This window comes from Labeo rohita, chromosome 16, assembly GCF_022985175.1.
Source record: "Labeo rohita strain BAU-BD-2019 chromosome 16, IGBB_LRoh.1.0, whole genome shotgun sequence".
In the NCBI taxonomy this organism is placed as follows: Eukaryota; Metazoa; Chordata; class Actinopteri; order Cypriniformes; family Cyprinidae; genus Labeo; species Labeo rohita.
Window position 1 is genome coordinate 9644521 of NC_066884.1, and position 23328 is coordinate 9667848.

The 23328-nt window shown below is 38.3% G+C and overlaps 1 protein-coding gene across 3 annotated transcripts in view; it reads left to right on the forward strand.

Annotated features, from left to right (window-relative positions):
• The window catches only part of rbms3 (RNA binding motif, single stranded interacting protein), a 185126-nt gene that overhangs the window by 17078 nt on the left and 144720 nt on the right, over positions 1-23328 (forward strand). For all 3 annotated transcript variants that reach the window (XM_051131629.1, XM_051131630.1, XM_051131631.1), the window contains exon 2: positions 21431-21588. In XM_051131629.1, coding sequence (XP_050987586.1) covers positions 21431-21588 — 158 coding nt within the window. The remainder of the gene's footprint in view (positions 1-21430; positions 21589-23328) is intronic.

Here is a 23328-nt window from a genome sequence, read left to right on the forward strand (position 1 = left end):
GTATGTCTTCATGATGAATTTTATGTCAAATACTTTCACTTGAAGGGATAGTTCACCCAAAAATGAAAATTCTGTCATTAATTACACACCCTCACGTCGTTCCAAACCTGTAAGACCTTTGTTTATCTTTGGAACAAAAATTAGGATATTTTTGATGACATCTGAGAACTTTCTGACCCTGCACAGACAGAAACGCAACTACCACGTTCGAGGCCCAGAAAAGTAAGACTTTGTTAAAATAGTCCATGTGACAGTGGTTCAACCATAATTTTATAAAGCTACAGGAATACTTTTTGTGCACAAAATAAACAAAAATAGCAACTTTATTTAATAATTTCTTCTCATGGTAGTTACGCTGCTGTCTACGCAGGGTCAGAAAGCTCTTGGATTTCATCAAAAATATCTTCATTTGTGTGAATGATGAATGAAGGTCTTACGGGTTTTGAACGACTTGAGAGTGAAAAATCAATAACAGAATTTTCCTAGCTGTTGTCCAGCAATACAGTACCTTTAAAAAAAAATACCATTGTACTCTGATATATTGTACTAACTAAATGATTAGGAAATACATGTACTGCTACTTTTAAATGATACTTCAAAGAATGACGCTATTACAGTGTAAAATTCATGGTACTTGTCCAGAAAAACCATGACATTGACCAAACAGACTGACAAACAGAAAGACAAAGATAGATATATTGGCAGACGGACAAGTAGATAGATACATAGATTGATCAAAGAAAGAATAATACAGAGGGATATAGTACAAGCTCTCCTCTTTTAAAAGAAAGGCCACAAGCTGTCTATCTCCCACTGCCAGCCCAGTTAAACTCCTCACGCCTGAGCTGAGCTGGGTTTGCATAATTCAGCAGGGTGGGCAAATCCAGATCTACAGATTATCATGGCTATCAGCACAAAGGCACATGAGAGCTAGAGTAGAGATGAAAAGATAAACACACACACATACACAAACAGACTATTGCCATGTGTGTATTTTCTATATTGATTACGCCCTTTTATAGCCAACAAAAGTGCTGTTTGCACACTGTGCACACAAATTACAGCAATTAGGTCTGTTCTGGGCCACACTTCACATTTCATACAGCTTTCAGTCAGTTTTTAAACTTTTCAAACCACACCGACGTGCTGTTTGACTTGATTCTCTGTCACACCGGCTTGATATTCTGTCATCTCCTAGCACACACTGCCAATCCTTTTTTCCGCTGCCTTTTAGCTTTTCAAGCAATTCAATTTTATCTCAGCTTTGCCAAAGGATCGTCGCACGATTTTTTTCCAGAGAATTTTATTAAAGGTCCTAATGGAGGATGCGGGGCTGCTGTTGATTATAGGAAAGAACCTGCGTTACCTGAGGCAAATCTAGTCTCCAGAGCAGGTTTTAGCGTAATAGGACAGAGAATCTTCAAAGCCGAGAGTTCTCACAGGCGGCAGCTCTGGTTTTTGCACAAAAGGAAAAGCTTCCTCTGGTCTCCATAGATGTTATCTGGTCAAATTGGCTCTGGTCTTTGTCAAGAGTGTGTTCCTTTTTGAATATACGGCGAGTGTCTGTTGCAAATACCTCACTGTTTCCATTGTGCCGCTGGTTTGTGTTGAACATTGACTTAGGAATTAATCCAATATGTGGAGAAGGTCAGATCACGGACCGCACGCTGTACAGGACAGATTTCGGATTTTGTGGGCCTGCAGCTTTTTGTATCAGTCAAAATTTTAATGAGGATAATTACTGCATAAAACGGTCCAGTCTTAAAGGAACAGATCACCTAAAAATGAACATTTTGTTCAAAATCTGTATGCTACTGTTGAAGAATGTTTAAAACACGTTGTGTCCAGTTCATAGTGACCACATCGCAAATCTTACAAAAAAGAAAAAAAAAGCACCGTAAAGTAGTTTATATGACTTGTGCTTTACATTCAAAGTCTTATGAAGCTACATGATAGCTTTATGTGCAAGAAGAGGCTTAAACATATTTCCTTATTTGTGACACTAGACCACAAAACCAGTCATAAGGTTCAATTTTTTGAAATTTTTGAGATTTATACATCATCTGAAAACTAAATAAATAGGTTTTCCAGTGGTTTATGGTTTGTTAGAATAAGACAATATTTGGTTGGCCTACAACTATTGAGGGTGCAAAAAAAAAAATCTAAATATTGAGAAAATCGCCTTTTAAGTTGTTCAAATTAAGTTCTTAGCAATGCATATTACCAATTAAAAAGTAAGTTTTGATATATTTACAGTAGGAAATTTACAAAATATCTTTCTGAAACATGATTTTTACTTAATATCCTAATGATTTTTGGCATAAAAAAGGATAATTTTAACATATACAGTGTTGGCTATTGCTACAAATATACCTGTGCAATATAAGTCAAAACTTAAAACTTAAAGTTAAAAATAATAAATTAGAATTTTACCAGTAAAAATACCTTTCTTATATATATATATATATATATAACACTACAGAAACATTCTTTGAAGATACATTCTTGAAAAGTTTTAATATCTTATGCAGTGTTGCCTCACAAGTATGTTCATTTTATTTCAATTTTTTTTTAGATATTTTAATGAAACATATTTGATTAAGAATATGATTTTTTGCAGTGTGTTTCTATGAACTAATTCCGATCTAATTCAGCCGTACAGGTTTGGAGCAACATTCGATGGCAGAGTTTTCATTTTTGTCGAAATTATTCCATTTATGGTTTATAAAATGAAATTCAGTCGTCGTGGTCATCGAAGTAAATCATGCGGGTCGTGGCCTCTGGTTCAGAGCTGTCTGACATGCAAAGGTGTATACTTTCCAGTGCTTTGGAGTGAATTCCTTGCAGACTGCAGACACAGCTCGAGTCGTTCCAGGTAGGTTTCAGTTTCAAATGCATTCTCTCTCTCTTTCGAGTGGAGCGCTGCTCACTCGCCCTCACGTTGAGCCTGCGTTACTGGAAACCAGCTGCAGAGAGACTCCCAGAGGTGTGTGTGTGCCAGGATCACCCCTTACCACCAATTAAACCGCACAGTCTTTTCAAAGAATCAATTATTAATAACAAGAGGTACTTCACAGGGGCCTGCCTCTCATGTAGTCTCTCTCTCCCTCATGTCCTTTTTGGGTCCTTTATCCCTCTTTCTTTCACTCTGTCACCGTTCCGAATCGTTTACGCATCCCTCCACCCTGCCTTCTCGCCGCACGCAGGCTTTTCTCAGGTAACACTGCTGCATTCCAGAAGAGGACAGTGATACGACCGCATTGTGCTAGACACGCAGAGCTCTAGGAAAATCCCCACCCCTGCTTTAATGATGTTGCAAGGGAACAGCGCGCCATCTACTTCGGTAACCTGATCAGCGCAAGCGTGTGTACTGCGAGCTGGTGCACTGGAGCAGTATACGGCTCTTATGGTGCAGTGTTCGACTAAACAGCACTATCATGCTCGGCGCAACCCCTAATGGGTCTAGCGGAAAGGGGCCTGGCTCAAGCGGATGTCCGCCGCCTGTGCCATAATTGGCACTTAGACAGTAGGAGAGACAGCGAGGGCCGGGTTAGTATGTGCTGGCAATCGCCCGCGAATACCGCACGATTGTTATTATGCACGAATAATTGGATTTTTCTTTTTGTGTCATTCTATTCCCTTCACTCCCACACTTTTCCATCAAGCGTTTAAAGCAGACAGGCCACGCTGACATTACACCGAGACTCAACCCTGATTATTTGTATGAATGATCACATTGTGTCCGGCAAACACAAATATCTCAAGAGATAATTACATTGAGTGGGTGGACAAACAACACCGAATTGAAAACAGAAAGAACACTGTCCGTCCCACATATGACTGTGTTCATAGGTTGAAAAAACACAAGGAATCTGTCATTTTTTTACTCACCCTTATGTCAGGTCAAACCTGCATGGCTTTCTTTCTACTGTGGAACACAAAAGAATTTTCCTGGTCATGAGCTTCAGTATACTGAAAGTAAATGATGACTGGAGCTGTTAAGCTGCAAAGACGAAAAAGGAAACGCATCATAAAAGCGGTCCATATGTGTCTGAATCCCAATACCGTGTTCGAAAAAGGAAATGACGTCTACTAGGGAACCCCTAAAGGGAATAAATACAAGATGGGAAAGAAAAAACTCTGTTATTTCAATGCTTTCTCTCCCAGTTAATTAAACTTTATATAAATTGCGGGCAGCAGCATTTATATCACTTTCAAATTCGCATTTGCTTTTTACTTTTACTTTCGAATCCGTGTTTGCTTTTTATACAGATTATACATTTCAGTTTGTTCCTTGTGCAAAATTATCGTAGGAATACTTGAAATATACAGAAGACTTAAAGGGATAGTTCACCCAAAAATGAAAATTCTGTCATTAATTACTCACCCTCATGTCGTTACAAACCCGTAAGACCTTCGTTCGTCTTAGAAACACAAATTGAGATCATTTTGATGAAATCCGAGACCCTCCATAGACAGCAAGGGTCCTGCCACGTTCAAGGTCCAGAAATGTACCAAGAAGATTGACAAAATACTCCATGTGACATCAGTGGTTCAACCGTAATTTTATGAAGCTACGAGAATACTTTTTGTTGTGCAAAAAAAAAAAAAAAAAAAAAAAAAAAAAAACCACTAAAATACCTCTTATTCAACAATTCTTCTCCTCTTTTAAAATAAGTTTAAATCATGACACAGTTAATTTTTGGGTGAACTATGCCTTAAAAACTAAATCATGTATTGTCTACAAAATCTCCTAGACATACAACAGATCATGTGTGCACGTGCGGTACCATATAAATCTTGAGTTATGACAGTGAATTAGACAAGGACAGGAAAGTGGAGGTGGAGTTAATTATTTGTATTCTGCAATTTAATAACCATGCACATGATATATTGTAACATGACATCCTGTTCGCTTCATATTATACATCCGTTGTACATGTGTTCAATGTGTGGACTCCACATGGGCTAAGAGATCATCTTAGCTTGCTCACGTCCTACGCCTGGACCACAGCCACGTCCTTGAGCGCGCGCTCTGACACAGCAGCACCCTTGTGGATCTCCCGTCAGCGGCCGCACACCCACGCAACACAACATGCGTCACACCACACAGCCGGAGGAAATGCACACATCTATGAGGCTGGACTATGATATAGTCTTGTTTAAAATCTGAAACATTTAAATCTTCAAAACACTACCACTGGTCACCCCAACGGGTGTCAGCTGGTCGGGATACTCAAATCAGTGGGGTCAAGGTTTGGCTGGTTAGCATGACCCTGTAAGCCCCTGCTGGTAGATGCTGTAACTGCACCAACTCAGGATTTTAACATTAAGAAAAATGACATGCATTAACAATGCACATGCCTGTGCATCGAATTTCAACACTGAAAAATGTTGTACACCATCCAGCCTAGCATCTCTCATCCCCTTCCATATAAGAAAGTAAGTTTTAACCTTTCATGGTAATTTGATATGGCTTTTAAATCATTTCCAGCATAGACTACGTCTTGATCATCATCTGCTCGGCCAGCGTCTGTTTTGTTCCCCCCTTCCTCTGTTATCGATCAAATCAGGCTCCAGCGTTTAGTGAACTGATGAAGGACTAGGTATGAAAATTGATTAATGGCTGCTTCAATGTCACTCGTATTCAGTGACCATTTGAGGGAACATAATACTCTGTCCACAGACTGGCTATCTCTCTCCATCTCAATGTCAGCATCGAGCTTAGCTGAGGTTTCTGTAACACCCAGAGAGGGTGACATTGAGACATGGATCTGCGCCTTTTATCATTTATTTATTTATTTACGTTTGGAAGCATGTGGAAGTGCAAGGCTGTATGGGGGCCTCAACATATAGATTGCATTTGGAGACCACACACACATACACACGCATGTACGCGCAAACACACATACACACACTTACTAACATGATGTGACAACATTTGATGATGTGTGATTAATGGAGTGCAGAGCTGATGACTCAATGTGGAGGGAGGCACAAGGACACACAGCATGTAAGACTCTTTATCATCTGTGTGTGTGTGTGTGTGTTTGTGTGTGTGTGTTCTGGTACAGCAGCTGTAGAGAGAGGCCAAGAACTGCAGTGCACAATTTCATTCACAAAGTGCTAGAGCTTTCTATAGTAGCGTAGATTATAGATTAGTTTTTCTACTTCTTTCATTGCGCATTATCAGTCATTTGGAAAAGATAAAATATATACATTTTATAATCATTTAAATTACAGCATACTATATCAGTTGCATTTCCTCTGAGGAGGCAAGGGAGGCAGTGTCTCCTCAAAATATTGGATGAGAAAAAAATCGTAGTACAAAAATAAAACAATGCCAGTATTACAAAATATAACATTATAAAGTGTATAAATCACTTGTTTTTCTAAAAAAAATAAAATAAAAATAAAAAAAAAAACATTGTCGAACAGTGACAGACTCGCTAAGGTGTGCGGTGAGTTTGGTGGGGGGGTAATTGAATGAATGTGGGAAAGTCATGTGAGAGGAGGCAATGCCTCCATCACGATATGATTGGATATGACTGGTTATGCTCAGCTGTGAGTGGTTCATGCGATAAATCTTGCCTCTTGCACATTTCGTGTTTACGAATCAGTCTGAATAATATCTAGGCGGTAATGGGAACTCAAACACTTAGATATAACCACTTTGTTGTGCAAAATAAGACTTAAAAGGCATGAAAACAATCTGTGGGAGTTTTTAGTGAGCTTGGTAAAGTTTAAAGTAAATCTCCATGTCTGTGACCAATATTTACAGAGATTTGACTGGTGATCTGGAAAATTCAAAAATAGTTCGAAGTGAAATATTAAGAATAGCTGAACATAAGTTCACAAATAATAGGGTACAAAGGGCCTAAAGGCACCCTTGGGTAAAAGGCGCCTTTGATATTATTTTCCTCTAAACCACTACACTGTAAAAAATAAAAAATACAATTTTTTGAGTCAGCTTAAAATAATTTGTTACCCTGCTGCCTTAAAAATTTTAAGTTCCGTCAACTAAAATAAGTTTATTCAACTTGAAATGTTAAGTTGTACTAAGTAACAACTTAGATATTTGTGTTTGCTAAACTTAACAGACGGGTAAGTAACCCAGCTGCCTTAAAATTTTAAGTTGATTCAACTCAAATATCTAAGTTGTCACTTAGTATAATTTAACATTTCAAGTTGAATAAACGGTTTTTGAGTTGACTGAACTTAAAATTTTAAGGCAGCCAGGTTACAAATTATTTAAAGTTGATTCAACAAATTGTTTTTTACAGTGTAGACGGCACAAAAACGTGGCGTACCACTTTCTAAAACATTCGCTTTTCAATATACACATGCAAATTTGTCTGATCCTTGACGTGGTCGCATGCAGCAGCGCAAAGTTGATTCTGTGCTTACTGGATCTAATATTTTATGTTTAATGATTTTCAGTTTTGTTTAAGATAATTAAAGCAACAGTTTTTAAATAACAAAAGAATTTGTAAAAGTATGGTATTTGGGGTAAAAAGCGCCCCTGCTGTTGGGGCTAAAAGGCACAATAATTAACATGATAATTAATAGATGGCTGACTTTTCCATTTGTTGACATGACATGGTTAGATTCAGATGGTAAATATCATATATTATGTTGGGTGTCTGTCTTAGAGATAATCACCATGTTTAGAATGAAACCATCATATTTAAAAACACGATATTAATCATATCATATAATAAAATATGATTTGTTGTTACTACTGTACATCTATATTAAATTATTATAGGATCTCCTTCAGTGCTTTCAGAAATTGTACTTTTTTAAAATGATTTTGTTTCAGTTTTTTATATTAACATTTTAATGAACAAAAATAATTCTTTTATTTTTCAAAATAAGCAGAAAATAGTACAAACTTTGCTAAAGCGATTGTTTTGAACAAATATACTTAAATATTATTTTAAAAAAAACAACAACATTATTATTTTAGCTAAAGTATATATATCAATACTGCGTGCCTTTTGCCCCATTCTGGTGAGTGGGGGTAAAAGGCCCCCCTTGCCACCTCATACAAATATAAGATTTTGAATTAAAATAAACTACTTATGATGACGGTGATTTATTGTCACACAAAATCTGTTGCTCCATTAATGTTTCATACAAACGTATATATTTTTTTCTGCAATTTTACAGCACATTTTTTCTTAAGGTGTGACTTTAGCCTCGTTGTACCCTATATATTGCTTAAATGAGTTATTATTTTGGAATAAATGTAAAATGCTTAAAAACATACTTGGCTTTAATTAATAGAATATTGATTGCATTGTAAATGTAAAAATTGTTTTCCTTTTTCTGATAGTGTAAGTAATGCTTATTTAACACACACGCAAGTACACGCATCAGCAGTACATCAGTAATATGGTATATTTTTGTGGCATTTTTGAAGAATGATTTGAAATGTTGCCCAAAAGTCTTTCAGTGAAGGAAATGTTTATTTTACTCACTTCTATATTTGTTTGCTTTGTTAAATGAATCCCATCCAGTGGAAGTTTCCAGGAGCAGAACCTTTAGCCTGATACTTCACCATGTGCACATCACTGTCAGTGCTGAATAAAGTAATGATTTAATTTAGCTTCCCTCCATCAAATCACTGTAACATGGATGTGACCCCTAAACCCACCCAGCTGTCATGTGATGCCAATTAACAGTGGCTGTTCCTCAGACAGCTACTGGGAATGAAAAAAAAGGATTTTGGAGACAGGAATTCCCTTGAATGGGTCTAGTCCGGAATTCTCGGAAGCCCTGCTGCAAAAGCAAACCTGGCGAAGGAATTTTAACGAAGGCACAGGAAGTTAGCTCTTCTCGAGCTAAATGAATTGTGTATGACTCTTGACCAAAAAGAAAAAAAAGTCATTGACTTCCCCTGGTTTTCTCTGTGCATCCTGCTTTCTCTTAATTTGAACACTAATGTGTTTTATAAACTTAAATGGAGTTTAATTATATTGGTGAAGTAATTAGCATAAAGGGAATGTAGAATATCCACCTATAAAATTACATTTAAAAAAAATTAACCTGCTGACTAGGTGACAGACTTTAAAATTACTTTTTTTTCGAACAGCGATACATCTCTGGCCAGGGCCCTAATGAATTTGACAAACTGTGGAGAAATCATGACCCAGTGGCTCAATGCTTCTAGTGAACAGAGACGTTTCTAATTGATTGATAAGACCTCACCATGTCCTCCACTTTGTTGCCGGGGCAACAGAGGTTGGCGGACTGCTACCGTCTGCGCGGCTCTCCGAGCGGTCTGGTCCAAAGCGAGCAGCACATTCGGATGTTAATTTCAGCAGGAAGATTGGGAGACGAGAAGAGAGAATGCTATCAGACTGTTTCTTGTAACAATACAAGAGGAAGTCATTCTCAGATTAAAATGGACTGCCGCGGATTTGCGGGCTTCCATCTCCCGTTCATATGCAAATAAGCACACTCTGATTGTTTCCTCGTATTTGAATGTGCTGCGCTTACCCCTGAGGGGCCGGGGATTTTGCGGGTCACGACGGAAGGGGTATTTAAATAGAGAGACATCCGCTAACGTAGTGTACGAATTAACTCAGAATTTGGCCTAAATTCCAGATGAGTTTAAATCCACGCAAACTTTATCCGAAGTTTTCCTCCCCTTCGGAAAAAAGCGGACAATGCCCCTCTGCATTTGCCGTTTCCATACATGCCAACTTAGTTAAACCTTGACCTCTGCGAAGAAAGAGGCGGGGTGCATTTTGAATTTATTTAAGAGAAATTAGCATATATCTGCATAATAAGGAGGTGGTGATGATTATTCATGCATCGCAAATACTCGAGAGGTCGAACAATTGTGTTGAATAATCCTTTAGTGTCATTGCAGCGGAGCCACAGATGTGAGCCGATTCTGTGCGGAATGAGGCGCGGATTGTCATATGTTGCGTAGGCGGATGAGTTTGATTGCAAACTGAGTGTGAACCTTTGCTTGCTGTGCTGTCGTGAGAGAGGCCAGTGAGGAAGATGTTGTTAGTGCTGTCTGGGCGAATGTTTGTGTAACTCGTTCATGACATTAACGGTGCGTGGGCCTGACGTTAACAAGCTGGAGTGTGGTTGGGTGTCTGGAGCGGCGTGTTTCTTCTAAATTAAAGCCAGCTTATTTGTCCTCACATTCCTGCTGACAGAAAGAATTATGAAAGGTACAGGCCGGTGCTCTGGTACCTGTTTAGTCTGCGTGTGGTCCGTTCTGCTTTGTAGTTTCTCAAAGGGTCAAACATGTGAAAGATGCAGGTAAAAAGTCTCTGGGAGGGAAGTGAACATTGTCGTTCATTTCAGACGACTTGTCTTCAAAAATAATTAATGTTTTCAAACAGGTTTCCCTAATGGGGGGTTTCCACGTAGCCAGACCTTCAGACTGACGGCTTAAGGTCTGGGAACCTTGGCCGCTTTGAAAGACCAAGGCCCGCCCTAGAGACCATAAGACTGACAGGTAAAACCAATCACATTTTGTTTTGCGCCAGGCCATGTGGAGGGTCATGAAAATGTCCCCACAATAACAGACCTGTGTGTAAAACTCCAGAACGTATTTGAAAGATTTTGTTCTGCAAACTTTCAATATTTCACATACTTTTGAAAATTAAAAATTAAGCGCTCATCATCACAGTTGTAAACACAACGTTTTTCTTCTTTCGTGAGGTTTGGCATCACGGCATCTTTGTTTCCAGGCGGAACGTTAAAGAATGCCACACACATGTCCTGGTAATCCTGTATAATTCATCCAATCTGATGATGACTTTGAAACTCCTGAAGTGTTTCCACTTTTGTGTGCCGTATGCATCAGATGTTCAGCCTACGGAGGACTACAGAGTTTAGCTCCAACCCTATTTAAACAAACCTGAATCAGCTAATCAAGGTCTTGCTAAGCATACTAGAAACTTCCAGGCAGGTATGTTGAGCCAAGATGGAGGTAAACTCTGCAGAACCCTGAATGCCCTCCAGGATCGAGTTTGGGCACCCTTGTTGTACAGTACCTAGTACCTGGTATTTTTTTAGTACCACCACGGTTGAGATTCCAAACAAGCCGTACTGATACTAAAATGTGACGTTTGAACACTACAGATCACTGATTGGTCAAAGAGAATCGTCACTACCGGCAACATTTGGTTTATGACACCAAACCTGCTAGATTTAAATAGTCAGCTGCAGTATCATTTGTTCGGACAACTTTAAAGGACTTGCTTTGAACCGGCGCATGTAACTTGGTCTTGAGCTGGTTTAGGCTGGTCCTGAGCTGGTTATAAGCTGGTCCTTAGTTGGTCTTGAGCTGGTTTAAGCTTGTCCTTAGTTGGTCTTTGTTTCCAGGTGGAATGTTAAAGAACACGACACACACATCTCTCGGAAATCCTGTATAATTCAACCAATCCGATGACGACTTTGGGAAAAGTGTTCCCACTTTTGTGTGCTGCATGCATCAGATGTTGAGCCTACCCTCCGTGGGCTTGATGTCTGAGGCTAAGACTTTGTAGTATTAAACAAACCTGAACCAGCTAAGCATACTAGAAATTTTCAGGCAGGTGTGTTGAACCAAGACGGAACTAAACTCTGCAGGACTTCGGCCCTCCAGGACTGAATTTGGACACCCCTGGTGTATATTACCTAGTACTTTTTTTTAGTACCACCTCGGTTGAGGTTCCAAGCGAGCCGTAGCGATACTAAACATGATGTGTAAACACTGCAGATCACTGATTGGTCAACGAGAATCATTACTACCATCGTCATTTGATTTGCGGCACCAAACCCGCTAGATTTAAATAGTCAGCAACAGCCACTGCAGTATCATTCGCACAACATTTTTAAACGACTGGCTTTAAATCGTTGTAACTTAAAAAAAGAAATGGTTGTATCGTGGTCAGTAGATGAGGTGGCGGTGCATTTATAATGATCAGTCTATATTCCTACCCACTTTAAAGAGGTACTAAACTGCAGTGGAAAAGCAAACAGAGCTGAGTCATACCACGCAGTGGAAAAGCGCCACAACACTCTCCCTGTCTTGCCATTAAATGGCTAATCCTGTCCCTAAACTCACGCTATTGGTTGAGCCAGTGTTGCGGTGTCAGGTGGGTTATGATGCCAACCCTCTTGAGAAAAAAAAAAAAAAACAGCACTTGCTGGCTGGGTATATTTTGAAGTATGGCAGCTGGTTTGAGCTGGTTTAAGTTGGTCCTTAGTTGGTCATGAGCTGGTTTAAGATGGTCCTTAATTGGTCCTAAGCTGGTTTAAGATGGCCCTTAGTTGGTCTTGAGCTAGTTTAAGCTGGTCCTGAGTTGGTTTTGAGCTGATCCTGAGCTGGTTATAAGCTGGTCCTGAGCAACTAGCTCCATCTTAAATGATCTTATGACCAACTAAGGACAAGCTTAAACCATCTCAAACCAGATACCATGCTTCAAAACATACCTAACCAGCTTATGCTGTTTTTCTTCAATTGGGAAAACAAAGTTCTGTTACCAAATATGGCCATGTCAACACTGACACTTCCCTATGCTTTGCCTTTTATTGCTGTTTCTAACTTAGACAAACTTTACACAATATCCAAAAAGACAGAACTTGAGTTTCAGTATTTGTGCTCATCCTATATTATTTTTACATGGGCCATATAGAATTGTGGCATTGCAAAGCATTATATGTGCCTTTGTCCTCTAAAGAATTTTTTAAATTATGCTGTAATCTGATTAAAAACTGCAGTGAAGTAGCAATAATTTACTTGAGAGCAAATTTAGTTGTTCTTATTGATGTTATACGTGTTCACTTGGGAATGAGGGCCAAATACATAAGCACTTCTCAAGATTAATTTAAAGATTTGGAAAAAGAAAAAAAAACATATCTGCGTACCATGTGCCACTATTATAAGATTCCCAGCAACAATGTGGTGTTGTAGATCTGGATAATGTCCATTAAATTGTGTTATCCAAACACACAGGCCCTCCATAAACATACATTAAAAAGAGCAAAAGCTTGTTTGAGAAAATGGCCAATGGTAACAGTCGCTAAGGTAGTGAAGAGTCAATTAGTCTATTTCCACCAGTTTGACCCATTCAGGCCAATTAGCGGAGCAGTTGCGAATATAACAGGCGGGTATTATCCCATTCACAGCCAATCGTAGTGCTAAAGTGGCATTTCCTCATCACATGACTTTTTAGTTTCTTTCTTGCAGTTACTCCTACACATTCACGCCATGCTTTAGAATCTAATGAGACTGCAATGAACTCAAGCAAGGGAAAAGAGATGTTGCAAGCCTCTGAACCTTTATTATAAGATTCAATATTTAAGAATAATTAGACAACATAAGGAAGCATGGTTTCTGGGAAAAGGCCCATGATGGATGACACTGACACGACATTTTTGTGATTCATGACGCTGATTATTGACATGCTCACTTCCTTCAAGTGTCCTTTGTTTGAGTCACAAGCCAATGACAGGCTCAATGTCATGTCTGCGAAGGCAAACGTTTATCATTTCATCAGTAATGATCGCTTTCCGTGTCTCCAGCACAAAAGAAAGCTGTAGAAGCAGACCTTCCCTTTATTTCATACGGAATTCTGCAACTCAAAGAGGTTCTAATGCAGCATGTTATCGACTATGAGCTTTAATGGCAGAGAGCACTCAGTGCCCGTTTGCACAGAAGGCTTAAAGCTCGCTCACTCGCTCTCTCTCTCGCTCTCTCACTCTCTCTCTCTCTCTCTCTGCAAGAGTCTCCCTCCTACCTTTGCTGCAGTAACTCTAACGTATAGATCTTCTTGAGAGCCTAATGGGCTAATGCATGTGGTAATATATTTCTGGGTCAGATAGAGTCATGTGTTTATGTGCGTTGAGTGTGTGTGCGCAGAGTGCTCGGTGTAATCTTTGGGGCTTCCTCGAGCCTCCGCTGTCCGGATGCAAGGGATCTCAAACCCTTTCCCTAAATAGCCGGCATTCTTTCCCTCGCCCCAAGGGGCCCTGGGGGTAGAGTTGAGGGAAGGAGAGCAATGCTCGCCGTGTCCTGCTCTGGTCACTGTGATGGCGGGGTCACGGCGTGTACTATCGATCACTACCGTTAGGAGCGAGGCAGAGTGCTTGTGTGTGCGCTGTGAACGCTGTCTGCGGAAGAATCCAAATTATTATGGAAAAGCTATGAGAGCTTTTCTCCACATTTCCACAAAACTCACAGCATGTGGGTTAATGAGACCATGCTCTTTTCTTTGTCCTATCCTTTAAAGTGTTTAAAAATGCATTAAAAATGCATTTACACTGTCTGAAGACCATGGAAGCCTGTTTCTGCCACTTCATAGAATTTTTAAACTTTTAAAGTGAGCAGGTTAATAATTTCTGTAATAAAAAATGAATTTCGATATACATTACAAAGTCAGGGTGATATAACTGTGATATCATAATGAAGAAAAAAGCCTTATTAATAAAACAAATTTTTTATTATATTATAATACCTAATATAATAACAGAGTTCGGCTTTTTTTTTTACAAAACAGTATTTTAACAAAACTGCTTTGCTGTACAAAAAAGGACAATAATAATTTAGATATTTTAACATTATGACAAAGCCAAGTTAGTTCATAATTTAAAAAATTGCCAGTCATGTGATTTGACTCCCCTAAAAATGTCTTAAAATTCATAATATTTGTAAAGAAAAATCGCTTTGACGAATTACTGACCTAATTTCTTTTTTTTTTTTTTGTGTACACTCACATTTATCTCACAATTCTGATTTTTTTCCTTAGAATTGTGATACAAACTTGCAATTCTGCCTTTTTTTCTGAGAATTTTGTGATAAAATCACAATTGCAAGTTATAATGTCAGAATACCAAAATATAAACTCACAATTGTGAGAAATAAAGTCAGAATTGTGTGATTAAAAATCATAATTACCTTTTTCTGTTTTTTATTTAGTGGTGGAAACAGGCTTTCATAGAATACACCTATTTTAAAATAAGCAAGTTATTAATTTCTGTAATAATAAATTCATTTTGATATATATTACATAAAGTCAGGCTGATACAACTGTGATATCATAATGAAAAAAATGCCTCATTAATATAATAGCATTTTTTAATTTTTTAATAATAGCTAGTTTTTAATTTTTTGTTACAAAATAATATTTTAAGAAAACTGCTTATAATAATTTTGATATTTCATTTTTATGACAAAGCCAAGTTAATTCATAATATGAAATACTGACCTGGAAATATATATATATTTTTATTAAAATGTGTACACTCACATGTTTTCATGGAGGAAAATAAAAGATCCTGTTACTTTTTACTTTTTTCACTGTCAAACCACATGAAACTAACATGAATACAAGAAGTACATTTTTTAAAAACTTAAATTGAACCTAGATTATTTAAAAAAATCTTTATCATTGGCACTTACATGCAGTAACGCATGAATATGTGATTACAAGGAGTATTTTAAATGCATGCATATGCAGTGTGCACACACATGTACATTTCCAAAGCCTAAGCATAATCACAGTTGGCGGAGGCAGGGGTTAACTCCACATACTCAGCAGGCAGTGCAAGAAAGCTGACCTGATAGAGGTCAATCTCTCTCTCTGCAAAGAACAGCAGAGAGAAATAATGAGAGAGAGAGGGAAAGGCAGACGGACAGACAGAGGGAGGGAGAAGAGTTTGAGGAGAGGAGAGGCGGCCATTCGAAACCCATTTTCGAGGGCTCTCCAGGAAGTACTAATTGTTTGGTGACTGGAGTACTCTTTAGGGAAATGAAGGCTATCTGGGCGTGCAGCGAGGAGATAATGTGTGTGCACATCACTCACCCTTTAATAAAGAGCAGAGCCCGGCTACGCACCGGCCAACCCTGGGATACGGAGCGAAGGAGGGGAAGTGGGAGGGAGGGATGGATTTATCCGTAGTAGAGGAGGGGGCGGGGGAGAGGAGGAGACGGTTTACAGAAGCCAGGCTGCGGAAGAAGAGGGGGGCTGAATGGACAGATTACAGTCATTAGAGTGGTAGAAGACAGGGATGAGAGAGAGCAAAAGACAAGGAGAAGAAAGCCAGGAATTGTTTAATTAGCAGACAATAACTGGTTTCCTTTTCTCTGGAAGGCTTCAGCCTTTTTGCAGCTTTGACTGAAAGCTACAGAATAGGGATGACTAGAAATGATGAGAAAGGAATGGAACAAATGACGCAAGCAAGACTCAAACTCACGCAGACAGCATGAGCGCTAAAGCTAAACAACATCCACCAATTAGTATCTAGGGCTGGGCAATATATAGCTAATTTTATTTATGATATATTTTCCAAAATAATTTAATCATATGCAATTTTTTGCTTGGCCAATACATGTTTTAAGGATTTTGCCGTTAGGTCAGAGTTGAAATTGTTTATTTTTTTTCTTCTTATTTTTTCTGTTGTCCATTTAAGAATATTACTTAAATAAAAAAAGGTTATTTAAAATCTGTATTTATAATTAGTTTGACTATACATACATGGATGCATGTATGTATGTATGTATATATATATATATATATATATATATTTTTTTTTTAGGCTGTCAAACGATTAATTGCATACAAAATAAATGTTTGAGTTTGCCTAATATATGTGTATGTACTGTGTGTAATTATTATGTATATATAAATACAAACACATTCATGTATACATTTAAGAAATATTTTTATAGAATTTACATTATATACAAATAAAAGTATTTTGCACTTAAGTAACATATACATAACAAGTAAGTAACATATACATATGCAAATATATAAATATATACATATATATATATATATATATATATATATATATATATATATATATATATATATATATATATATATATATATATATATATATATATGCATTATTTTTCGCCAAAGGTTTTTTTTTTTTTTTTTTAGAATTTTTTCAGGTGTTTTTAATGAATAGAATGTTCAGAAGAACAGCATTTATCTTAAATAGAAATATTTTGTAACATAAAATAATAAATGTTTTTTTATTTATTATTTATTCGAAAAGCAATTCATATTTATATGTATATATATATATATATATATATATATATATATATGTGTGTGTGTATGTATATGTATATATATATGTGTGTATGTATATGTATATGTATATATGTATATATATATATATATATATATATATATATATATATATATATATATATATATATATATTTTGTGATATTATAATATTATATTACATTACATTACATATATAATAAATATACCACTAGGCCACGACTGCAATATATACTGCATAAATACTTCTTACCAAAGCAAAACCCCAAGACAAACAGTTGTCAACTGATAACATATCACAAATGTAAACGTTATATGTGCTAATGCGTTTCAGACAACATATGTGTAGCATAATAGCACATCTATCATCAGACAGTTTGTCTCCCAGGGTCTCTTCGCTTGAGTTAAGTGCCTCGCTAAAGCCGTATGTATTACTGAATGGGATTTGTTAGTGTGTGTGGCTATAGAGACGCCTAGAGTATATGTATGTGTGTGATTCCTGCTGGAGTCCGTTGTAAAAGCAACATCATCTCTCCCTTTCCCTCTAATCCCGGCCCGTCTGACGGCGAAGTGAACGCCTTTGACGTTTCAAAGGCTTCCCCCATCATGACTCCTGACACACTACACACCCTGACGCGCTATCACCGTGCCCCTGACAGCTGCACAAATTGGCTGAAAGAGGTGTCTGTGGCGAGCACTTTGATCAGCCGAGCTTTTGCTCTCTTGCGCTCGGTCTGTCTCCATCCCGGCGTCGTGTTGCGGAGGCCAGGCCCCCGATCTGCTGAGGAGAACTGGGCCGGGTGGGTCTGATAAGCTTCCACTCACACAGGAAGCTTTTTGTGCAGTCAGATCATGCGTGTGTGTGCATGACTGCCTGAAGCCATGTCAGGCATGTCAGACACACATATGGTGTGTATAGTTTCTGGGAATTGGGTGTATTTATTATATCCAGATTTCATGTAGGGGTCTGGCACACTAAGACACAGCTTTTAAGGCAGAGTGTGTGCATCAGTGTTTTATGTGTACATCAGTGTTGGGGAATTGTATTACATATTAGAAACAAATAAGCAATTGTGTCACAGCATTTTTTTAATGCAAAAAAAAACACTTTAAGTTACATTACTTTGTATTACTTTTTGCCTAGGTTATATGCAAACGAAGTATATATACACTACCAGTCAAAAGTTTTTGAACAGTAATTTTTTATGTATTTAAAGAAGTCTATTCTGCTCACCAAGCCTGCATTTATATGATCCAAAGAACACCAAAAACAAAAACAAAATACTTTTTTTTAATTATTTAAAATAGCTGTTTTCTATTTATAAATAATGTTATCATCACTTTTGATCAATTGAAAGCATCCTTGCTAAATAAAAGTATTGAAGACTGGAGTAATGATGCTGAAAATTTAGCTTTGATCACAAGAAATAATTAACATTTTTAAATATATTTAAATTGAAAACTTATTTTAAATAGTAAAAATATTTCAGATTTTTACTGTTTTTGCTGTACTTTTGATGATCAAATAAATGCAACCTTGGTGAGCAGAAGAGACTTCTTAAAAAAAAAAATCTTACTGTTCAAAAACGTTTGACTGGTAGTGTACATTTCCATTTATTTATATCAGTTTTTCTCGTAATCATATTTTCTGCAACCAAAACAAGTGCACATTAAATACAAATATACACGTTAATTTATTACTGCGCTGCGACTCGAATCACTGAATTATTATTTGAATCGGTTCACTTAGATAAACAGTCCAAACGAATCGACTCAGAATCAAACTTACACTAGAATACGAAATATACACTAGAACGAAAAGAGTGGACTTTTCAAGATGAACCGATTCACTAGAATGATTCGGATTTAACTTATAGGTTGAAGGTTCGGTTTACAACGAACCGATTCGCTAGAATTACTTTTCAGGCCTGGCCTACGCATACACACGACCATATAAAGAGTGCGTGTTTGTTCACTCTTTGAACTCGCAGAAACTTGTAGCGTTGGTTACTCCAAGTTGAAAACGACTGTCACGCGGATGAAAATGAAGTTGAGTAAGTAGTGGCGCTACTTTTAGTTACCAAATAACAACACTGCTGTTATGTGTAATTGTTTATGCGATGTGCTTGTGCCCCAACCTTCTCATATTCATATAAATTCCCCTACTGTTTTATTCCGAACATGAGGTTTATATTTCCTTCTATGCACATGCGCACAGTGTGTTTTAATGGCAGTTCTTCGTCTTCTATTCCCTGTCTGTGTGTTGTATTCCTGAGAATTCAATGGGTTCATTCATAACTGTAGCCTGAGGCACAGGGGTGTGTGAATTATATGAATGCAGAATCTATTCTAGCCGCGATAGGCCCGTCTGTCCGTCTGTCTGTCTGAACGTCTGTCTGGAGGAAATTGCAGGCTGTGGGGAAGTGCAGGTAATAGATTAATGCCAGGGGAGACTTGCCAGTGTACAGAACAACTGACAGCCAATGATTATCGCAAACACGGGCCAGACACACACACACACACACAGTCCATTACATAGACATCACTAGGAAAGCGCGCACACACATAAATAATAGCTCTCATGCCACAGTCTAACTGTCACAGTGATGTTTCTATATCTGACTGCCGTGCCTGTCAGAGAATATTGAACGCTCAGTGTGTATGCGGTTCAAAAGCCTCATTGAATCTTAGTCAAGGTAGACGCCATATTTAAATGGACGCGAATTAAACCAACATGTGACGGATATAAGGAGAATCAGTTGTAAAGTACCTTGCTGACGATGAAGTGTTGAAAATATTCCAATATACATCCAATCTGAAGGCGTCGAAGCTGCAGGTGCACTGCGCGTTGGCCGGACCAATCAGCTGTGAGAACGAGGCCAGACTTAAGCAGTGAAGGGCGGATTAATATTAAAATATTGATGCGGATGCTGAATGGATATTATATGGATAAAATATCGCTCCTAATACAAATTATTTTATTACTTTTATTTAATGTATGTTTTTTTATTACGTACAATAAATAAGCCTTGTAAAAAGGAACTTCGCATATAATTTTGTTCGCATATCATGTCTTACAATAGGAACTATTTCTTGTACCAGAACGCGAATGTGAGAACAGTGCATGTTCAAATAGTTTGCCAGAGCTTGACAGGGTTATTTTACTAAACTAAATAGAGGGTTTGCACTCATGTCACGATTTGGTCAGTTACCCCGGCTGTGTAAACAACAGCACGAATTGCATGGTTAATGTACTAATGAAATTGTTGTTCTTTAATTTATGCTGTCTAAACAACAACAAAAAAATGTGTGGAAGCTGCTAAGTAGTAAGCAGGGAAGGGCGCAATATTTTGACAAACTGAAGTTAATAGGTGGTAATGATAAGTACAAGCAGTGTTAATTAGGATATTAGCCTAATATTTCACCTACCTGACTGGAAATGATAAGAATAAACACGAATGTTGTCAGGATTCTTGCCCTGGAAATCCTGGTTCAGTTTGGCCAACCACAAACGCCTTTTGTTCCTCAGACAGCTTTTTGCACTCTTCTCCTTGATTTGTTGTAACTTTGGCAGTCTGTAGTACTCCAAATGTCTTTTTACCGGTTCGACCGATTAGTATAGCCCAAAACATGACAATAAATGACCATTGTCAGCAGTTTTGTTCGATTCAGTGGCATTGTTTTCATTCAGTGCCGCCAATATGGCCGATTGATGACACGTTGTGAAAACCCTCTATAACGACCAAAGTAAATTTTTATCGTTCATGTTATAGTTATTTATTGCAGGCTAATCATTTTTGAGATGTTTGATATAACTGACCAAGCTAGGACCGGAACTATCCGTTTCACAGTTCGTGCATACAGTACATGGAAAACAAAAAAGGAGTAAGATAATTTATATCCTTTGGCGATTTTCTTAATATTTTGATTCTTTTTACACCCTCAGAATCCAGATTTTTAAATATAATTCTCGGCCAAATATTTTTCAATTCAAAACTGGATCCTTATGACTGTTTTTGTGGTCTAGGGTCACACATGTCTACACTATATTAGTATTACTTACTGTGTTATGTGGTTAGAAAACAAATTCCAAACCATTGTTGATAAGGTGTTAGAAATTATGCTTGTGCAGCCTATTGAATGGACTAGATTTCTCCCTCACAGCCTTGTTTTATATTAAATATGGTTTTGACTCTGACTAAGGTTCATTGACTCATAAACTCTTCACCTAAAGGCATGTTTTAAGCTCACAGTGGCTATAGATGCCCAATAGAGATGAATTTTTGTTATCTTCTTTCTAAGTCATGAGATCTTGCTGTTCAAAAGTGCATATTACAGTAATCCAATATAAGTCATATGAATTTTTAATAACAACTTATGTCTGTGTCTTGCAGCAGTCATATGCCCCGCCCCCTCCTCCCATGGCTCCGCCCAGCCCCAGCACCAACAGCAGCAGCCACAGTGCAGCGGAGCAGCTCAGTAAAACCAACCTGTACATCCGGGGCCTTCCGCCTGGCACCACCGACCAGGACCTCATCAAACTCTGCCAACCGTAAGTATCTTTTCCCAGATGTCCCCTATCTGTCGCAGCCTGTTATTCTCTGTCTCTCTGTCAGGATTGTCGTTGTGTACACCTATATGAGTAGTCGCTCTGTAGCTATTTATAGGTGCAAAGACACAGGTACCCACATGCAAGAACTCTTGCAATCATGTAAATGCATGCATAGGTCACAGGGAAACGGAAAAATAAAAAAATTTACCATGCTTAGTTACAGAGAAGAATATGGCCCCATAAATGGTGATGGCAAGTCAGCATCATTAGTGTGTAGGGAGGTCATTATTAAAACGCTGTACAAGAACCAGGGGGCAGCTTGCATAATCTTCTTCTCTGATGACTCATGCAGATGTAAATCCTGTGTGGGGGCTTTCTGCCTTAAAACCTAAGACATTTACTCCAGCGCCTTGACCTTCTGTGAATTTTTCTGAATTTCCCAATTTCACCCATGCAAAGTTGACCATGAGAATATAGATCTGGGGTCAGCAGTTTCTAAGCAACGTTTAAACCAAGGACCGCTTTGTCTTGCGGACCCTACACAGATGAGTGCAATTACCAGGCTGCTGCCATTTCCCAGAATTCACTGTGATTGTTTTTACTTTTTTCAGAAGGAAGAGGCAAGAAAAGCAACATTATTTTCATTTAAAAAAAAAAACTGAAATGCATGCCACTTATAATGCTCCAAATGTTAACATGTCAAAACTCAGGGGGTAGAATGATGAAACCTCAAGCCACAGCCTCCCACAACATCTCTCAATCTCTCTCAGGGTCTCGGGCTACCACGGTCCAGGTTAGCCCAAGGCCTTGAGCGGGATTGGAATAAAAAATTCATGATTATAAAAGTTTTATTAGCTGCGGCTGCCGTGCCAAATGGGCAGTAACATTTTGGAAAGGTCAAAGGGGTTCGCCTTGGGGCTCACTTCCGGAGCTCAGCAGAAAAAAAGAGCGTCCACAAACAATCTTTGCATTTTTTTTTACATAACACCACAGTGATTTAGATGCCATGCATGCATATCTGGCACCCTGGTGTCGCGATCTAAAGCTTACAGCTGCGTGCATGCATACGCACACATTTTGTGCACATGCACACACAGTTAGTGACCCTTTTCAGTCCTCCAGTGGCTCTGCTGCAGTGGCGGGAAGGGCAGTGAAAAGTGCTTCTGTCAGGCTGACATTTCGGAGATCTTCTTGTGTGATTCCCCGCGGAAGATTGGCAGGGTTTTGAGGCTGAAGGTACAATGGGGTTAGACTCTAAAGGAGAAAATGTGGCCTCAGCAGAATCTCAAACCTCAGCCATGAAAATGAGCCCTTCTAGTTTTCAGCTTGCCGTGCTCACCGTTTTTTAATTAGATTATCTGATAATTGAGGAATGGCACGTTGTCAAGATGCAGATGCAGAATGTTTGCCACATCGCGACTTTGAAACAAACATCCAGATTTTAACGTCTCACTTATGTTGCATTAGAAGAGGTAAAAAGGTCAGATCGGAGGAAGAGTGTTGCATTTGCTGAGACAAAAAAACTGAAATCGTACCAGGGCTTTTTCATAAAAGACCTGAATATGAATCATGAATTATTAATGAAGGCCTTAGGTGAACACGTCGTTGTCATGTTTATGTGCTTTCATTATGCATCTGCAATTGTGTGTGTGCGTGTGTATATGTGCATGTATGTATGTGTGTTGGTGGAAACCAGAGGGCGGAGAGTCATGTCTGTGAGCCAGTTCATTACTTTTCCTT